The sequence below is a fragment of the Sinocyclocheilus rhinocerous genome, unplaced genomic scaffold (assembly GCF_001515625.1).
Source record: "Sinocyclocheilus rhinocerous isolate Xijiao unplaced genomic scaffold, SAMN03320098_v1.1 scaffold2653, whole genome shotgun sequence".
Classification (NCBI taxonomy): domain Eukaryota; kingdom Metazoa; phylum Chordata; class Actinopteri; order Cypriniformes; family Cyprinidae; genus Sinocyclocheilus; species Sinocyclocheilus rhinocerous.
In genome coordinates this window covers 43,256-50,712 of record NW_015664693.1, presented here as the reverse complement: position 1 = coordinate 50,712, position 7,457 = coordinate 43,256, and the positions used below count along the sequence as shown (strand labels likewise).

At 32.7% G+C, this 7,457-nt stretch overlaps 1 protein-coding gene across 1 annotated transcript in view; it reads left to right on the top strand.

Annotated features, from left to right (window-relative positions):
- Positions 1-7,457, top strand: part of LOC107730373 (disrupted in schizophrenia 1 homolog) — a gene marked incomplete at its 3' end in the record, with an annotated part of 47,853 nt that overhangs the window by 3,183 nt on the left and 37,213 nt on the right. Inside the window, exon 2 of the mRNA XM_016541196.1 lies at positions 6,339-7,138. Coding sequence (XP_016396682.1) covers positions 6,339-7,138 — 800 coding nt within the window. The remainder of the gene's footprint in view (positions 1-6,338; positions 7,139-7,457) is intronic.

Sequence of the window (7,457 nt, the reverse complement as noted above, 5' to 3'; positions counted from 1 at the left end):
TCGTTCTATCTATCGTTCTATCTATCGTTCTATCTATCTATCATTCTATCGTTCTATCTATCGTTCTGTCGTTCTATCTATCGTTCTATCTATCGTTCTATCGTTCTATCTGTCTGTCTATCTATCTATCGTTCTATCGTTCTATCTGTCTGTCTCGTTCTATCGTTCTATCTGTCTGTCTGTCTATCTATCTATCGGTCTATCTATCGTTCTATCTATCTATCGGTCTATCTATTGTTCTATCTATCTATCGGTCTATCTATCGTTCTATGTAATTTCAATTGCTATTTTCAATTAACTTTTATTTTTATATTTTCAGTTTTCATTTTAATTTCAGTTTAGTTTTTAGTAATTTTGTTATGTGCTTTAGTCATTTTTAGTAGTGTTTGTTTTTTACAATTACATTTTACATTTATTCATTTAGCAGACGCTTTTATCCAAAGCGACTTACAATTGGGGACTTACAATATTTACAAAAAAAAAAAGTTTTATTTTTGTTTCAGTTTTATTTTTATTTCAGTTAGCAATTGTACAACTTCAACTTTCAGATATTTGACTTAGTTGCAACATTTCTAATTTTTGTTTTTAATTTTAACGTTTTTAATCTAATATTTTATTTTATTTCGGTTAACACCGATGTTTTGGCTTTAGTTAACAGTAAAACACTGCTGTGAACATCGTGCTTTGGTTGTTGTGGGCACACAGAGAGCTGAGCTTGGTCTCACTGTCGACTTTACTGTCTGCGTGTTAAAAAGGAAGGAGGAAAAGACTTGCAGAAGATGACCATCGAACTCTCACTTCCTCAAACGCTGCTGTCACTGGACGTGTGCAAGTGTGGTGAATCAGCTCAAATGGTGAAACCTTTCTGAAACAGATTGGTGTTTTCTCCTCAAACATTCCCTTTTCCTCTTCATGATCTCCTCGGCATACCGTCGTGTGTGTGAAACGCTCATGAGCAGCCAATGGGAGGCCGAGTAAAGCAGAAGTGTGTTTGGAGAGGGCCTCTCTAATCGACTAAGGTAAACACACATGTTTCTCTCGCTGGAAAACCGTGGCTTTTCAATGCATGTCAATATTGATTGAAGCTTGTGTGGTGTTTCTGTTAGTGGTTAAACTGTTTATCAGTAATTAGTGGTGTTTGCATAGTCAAACATCTATTTCTCTTGCACATACTTGGTGTTTTCATATACTTTGAGGATGTGATTAGACATAAATGATTTCTCAAACCATGTGTGTTCTTGAGAAAAGCACCATTTTCACCTGTTGGACATAAAATGGGTGAAAAAATCCCACAGATGCACAATGAAGGAGAAATTGAATTCAGCTGAAAAATTGGACAGAATTGAGCCGAATATTGACACTATTGCCTTCTGTTGAGCTGCTTTTCAGCTGAACTTGTTTCATAATTGATGAATTTTACAACATTAACACTGTCACTTTCCTGTTTATTAATGTGATAATGTGTATAAAGCACTAGAAATAAATGTAACTCGACTGAAATTGACCAGAATGTAGATTCTTTTCACTTGAGACTGTAAGAAATCACCTAACAACCACCTAGCAACCATTTAGGTTACCTTAGCAACCTCATACGTAATGCCCTTTGACTTTTGCATGGTTACCCCTCATATATTAGTTGTTTTTGCGTAGACACTTTTATAAAACAAACCACTCAGATATTTCCTGTACTTCTGTTTTTTTCTGTGTTTGATGGTTTTTTTTTTTTAAGGGGGTTTCATCTGTTCTTTTAGGGAATCGTGACAAGCATGTGTCTTTACAGAGACTTGTGAGCGTTTCCTTCCCTTTTGAGGGGAAGCAGTCCTTTAGTGTGCTCAATGGTGTGGTGTCTACTAGTCATCTATTGAAGACTGAGTGAACTAAAGCTGAACTAGACGTTGTCTGTGACAGATGGAGGATGATGGTGTGTCTCAGTTGTGGTTGTGACGGAAGTGCAGGTGTTCACAGTTTGTATGGGCTGGGGTTTGTATGCTCATGCAAAGATGATCTACACTGTATGTTTTCAGTCATGCTACTGTTTTCTGTGTATTATTCAAAATATCTTCCTTATAATGTTCCACAGAAGGAAAAAAATAACCAAAAGTTGTTTTGTGTAGGTCGTAGTAAACAGTCATTTTAGGTAAAGTACAGGGTTTTCCAAACTGGGGAAATGCAAGGGGTTTGAGTTGATGAAAAGCTAATGAACAATTTAATCATATAAATAAAAGTGACTTGAAATGTGAACTTAAAATCATAAAAATATAAACAATCTGTATTGTATAAAGTGTTATAGTATTAATAATTAATTTAGCAATATAAATAAAAGTGACTTGAAATGTGACTTACGGTGGATGAAAAGTTAATAACTAATTAAATAAAAATAAACAAACTTTATTGTATAAAGTGCCATATAAATAAAAGTGACTTGGAATATATACTTAAAGATGGTGAATGAAAAGCTAATAATTACTTAAATTATAAAATATAAGCAATCAGTATTGTATAAAGTGTTATAGAAATAAGTGACTTGACATGTGACTTAAAGAAGAATTAAATCATAAAAATATAAACTGCATTGTATAAAGTGTTATAGAAATAAGTGACTTGACGTGACTTAAAGAATTAAATCATAAAAATGTAAACTCTGTATTGTATAGAGTGTTATAGAAATAAAAGTGACTTGACATGTGACTTGAAGAAGAATTAAATCATAAAAATAAAAAACTCCATATTGTATAGTGTTATAGAAATAAGTGACTTGACATGTGACTTGAAGAATTAAATCATAAAAATATAAACTCTGTATTGTATAAAGTGTTATAGAAATAAAAGTGACTTGACATGTGACTTAAAGAAGAATTAAATCATAAAAATATAAACTCTATTTTATATAGAGTGATAGAAATAAAAGAGACATGTGATGTGAGTTAAAGAAAAAATAGAAGAATTAAATCATAAAAATATAAACTCTGTATTGTATAAAGTGTTATAGAAATAAAAGTGACTTGACATGTGACTTGAAGAAGAATTAAATCATAAAAATATAAACTCTGTATTGTATAAAGTGTTATAGAAATAAAAGTGACTTGACATGTGACTTGAAGAAGAATTAAATCATAAAAATAAAAACAATCTGTATAGTATAAAGCAAGATATAGCCTAAATAAATGAATTAAGGTAATGAAATCATAAAAATATAAGAAATATTTTTTTAATAAAAACAATCAAAACACTAATTAAAAACTTACTAAAAAACAAACACTTTCTAAAAAAAAAAAAATGTTTTAAAAGAAATCATTATTCAGTAATAATTACCGATTTAACTGCACTAACACTATGGGATGAAAACAAAATTTTAACTGAATTGAGCTGAATAATGACACTAAACTTTTACAGTGTTGCTGAATTGAATCAACGTTGAACTGAATTGAGCTGAAAATGACACTGAGGTGACTAATTAAAAACTTACTAAAAAACAAACACTTTCTAAAAAAAAAAAAATGTTTTAAAAGAAATCATTATTCAGTAATAATTACCGATTTAACTGCACTAACACTATGGGATGAAAACAAAATTTTAACTGAATTGAGCTGAATAATGACACTAAACTTTTACGGTGTTGCTGAATTGAATCAACGTTGAACTGAATTGAGCTGAAAATGACACTTTATAGCTAAAATTAAATTGGCTTCATAATTAATTAATTTTGCAACATTAACACTGATATTTTCCTTTTCAATAATGTGAAGCTGTTTTGAAGCAATCTATATTATTCTGTATAAAGTGACTTATAAACAAAAGAATAAACAAAAGTGACTTGAAATGTGACTTAAAGAAGCTAATAATTAACTCATAACAATATAAAATTAAAATTAAATACAAAGTCTAAATAAAACGCTAACTAAAACATCAAAACCATGCATACTTAATGGTTTAAAGGACAATTAATATTTAGTAATATCTATTTAACTGGACTGACATGATCGGATGAGAACAAAATTTGAACTGAATTGTGCTGAATAATTAACTTTGTATCTACAATGTTATTGAACTGAATTGAATCAAAATTGAACTGAATTGAATCAACATTGACACCAACACTATTGTTTTCTGTAGAGCTGCTTTATAGCAGAAATTGAATTTTTCATAATTAATAAAATGTACAGCTTAAACAATGTTATTGTCTTTGAAACGACAATCTGAAACATAAATAGAAGTGACTAAATATGACTTGCAAAAAAAAAGTCATGTGACTATATTATCATCAGAGATCTGTAAGCATGCAAGTGTGTTGTTAAATGAAATTATTGAAATATTAACTTCAATTTGCAATTTTATGTAAAAGGGGTCGGGTAGCAAAGGTTTGGGAATCCCTGCTCTAGTCGACCGCTCAATAGCCTCTTTTTGTTCAAGTCTTCAGAGGATGTGTCTCTCACTCAAGCAGCTCTTCCTCTCTCTAGAAAACATTCTTCAGCAGTGACTTCATCTGCTCTTCATTAGCTCTGTGTAAATTATGGTGAAAGATTGCAATGCCAGAAGATAAAAAGAGATTCTTTGGCATCATTTTTCTTGTCTTACATATTTAAGACCTATTTTGAGGGGAAACTATTTGCACACCATTTCACACTATATAGAAATCAGTGATATAAATGTCAGGTTTTGGCTCAGTGATGGTCTAGTCTGTTCTCTCGGGTCTCGCAGTCGTGTGAATGGACTTTCTGTTATTCCTCTCATGTGAGTGAGTTTGTGTGTTTATGTTTGAAAGATCTGCGAGAGAGACATTGAACTGCAGCTGTTCTCACTCTGCATTCGCTGCAGTGAGGGATTGTGGGAAACGCGTTTAAAGAGCCAATCACAGCTGCAGACAAAGAGACCGTTTGAGAGTTTTTCCACTGATCCCTCCCTTTCCCTCAGAACAACAGACCAATGTGTTTTGTGGACTATACAGGGATGTGGAGGTTTTGGTTTCAGACGTGTTTTGTTTCTGTTGTTTTGGGGTTCATAATATTGTGATGGGTTGTCGTTTATGCATTTGAACTCAACTCATTTTGGCTCATCTTACAGTCAAAACTTACAGAAAGTTTTATTGCTCAGATGTTGCTTTCATAGTTTGCAAAGGTTGGTCTCAAAGTATCAAATTACTCAATCTTGTTATTGTTTCCTGCAAACAATATTTATTTAATGAATGTTTATTTAATTTTAATATATGTAATATTTGTATTTAATATGAATTTTAAAGTGAAGCGTTTGTCATTTTCATTTAATTTAACTTGACATACTAAAATAACTAAAACTGAAATAAAAACTATATAGATATATGAAAAACAAAAACTAATAAAAATGACAAAAACACAACAAAATTACTAAAACTTTAACTAAAATGAAAATGAAAATGGAATATATAAAAAATAAATAAAAATATAAAAACTAATTCAAAGTATTAATAAACTATATTTACTAACTATATATAATTATGCTAAATGATACTGGTTCATATTGCTTTTATATAGATTAAATATATAATCTCTCTGTCTCTATATTTGTTTGTGTGTATGTATATGTATATGTGCATATATACAGTGGGTACGGAAAGTATTCAGACCCCCTTAAATTTTTCACTCTTTGTTATATTGCAGCCATTTGCTAAAATCATTTAAGTTAATTTTTTTTCCTCATTAATGTACACACAGCGTGTGTGTATATGTGTGTGTGTGTGTGTATATATATATATATATATGTAAACAAATCTGAGCATTGTTTGCAAAAATTTCAGTCAGCCCAAAAAAAAATGCATTGAAGTAAATTAAGTAAATTAATTTCAAATATAAAATTTTTTACAAAAAAAAAAAAAAAAATTAAGTGTACAAATGTACAAAAATATATATTTAAATGTAAAAATTGTTTTAAGTGCAAAATGTACAAAATGAAAAATTTTAAATGGAAAAAATTTGTTTTAAGTGTAAAATGTACAGAAATGTACATTTTTAAATGTAAAAGAAAATGTACAAAAGTACATTATGTAATGATGACCATGTTACTAAAATGTCAATTTTTCATATTTAAATTGTATCTTTACACTGTTATTAAACTCTTATAGTTGTTTTTACTGTGCATTTCCTAAAGTGCCCATCAGTTTTTATTTCTCAACAGCTGTATTGCATTTGACACTGATCACAGGGAAATTTCACAGCTAAAACACATGATGGCAGCTGTCATGGCTCATTATTTGTTTACAGATATGCCATTGTGAGAGTTTACATGTTGGATGTCCAGTTATAAAGCACATTTCACGGTTTATCATCACGACTTAAGACATTTAATCGGTAATCTGTTCTCAACAGGTGCTGTGAGTCCGACGGCGGCAGCGGGAAGCTATCGCTGGGGGAGCTTCAGACGCCCGGGATACATGTGCTCAGAGCCATGTGGCTCGTCTACTAATGAGAACACTCAAAAGAGCGCTTCGAAATTACCCAGCAGCCCCAGTGAGCGATGGCTTAAGGAGGTTTTCAAGAGAGACGACGGCCAGGATTCTTCCGAAACTCACCGTTTGTGTGACGCCAAGGAAAATTCCCCAATGCCGTCGCGCAACGTTTTCAATTCCAGCTTCAGTTTCATTCAGCAGTCGCTAGAAACTAGCGATCTATTAGATGTGAGCACAAACACATCCGCCAGCACACAATCTGAAGGGGACCGACTGAAGTCTGAAACGTCACACTCTGGTGCTTTAGAACCTCACACTGCTTTAGTAGTAAATCACTTGAGCCAATCAGAGATCAGCACTGTTCCGATTAGCCAATCAGAACATGAGGTTTTCTCATTAAGCAATTCACCTTGCTCCATTGGTCAGCCAAAAAGTATTTTAATGGACCGAGAGCTGTGGCTAGCAGACCTGGATGTACAGATTTTGTCCTCCATGACGTCTTATGCGAAAGAAAGCATCCAGGACTCTGACTCTGGCTCTCTGGACACTGAAGTCACGTCTTCGTTCTCGATTGACTCGACAGATTCGACCTCGGCCTCCTCGGTCACGTCCGGCTACGACAGCACCACCCCGTCCTCAGATCAGAGTCGAGACGGTCTGATAAAGAAGTACGAGGATGTTCTGCAAGACTGTCTGCAGAACAATCGCACAAACACCAAGGTCAGTATGACACAATGATGTTTAAGGTAGATAGGAAATACATTTTACAGGACGTTTTATTAGGGGTGTCCCCGACTAAGGATTTTCATAGTCGAATCTGAATTTTCGAATCTTGCTGATAGTCGACTGATAGTCGAATCATATGTTTGGGGGCGAGGCAAAATACATTACCAAGAGAGACATTCGACAGTCATAATTACTGACGTTAACACACAGGGAAAATGTGTAACGGACGCCTCGCAGATACAAACGGGGTAAATAATGTTTTATGTTTTGATTAAAAGATAGTTAACATTAAATGTCATCGACATTCACAAAA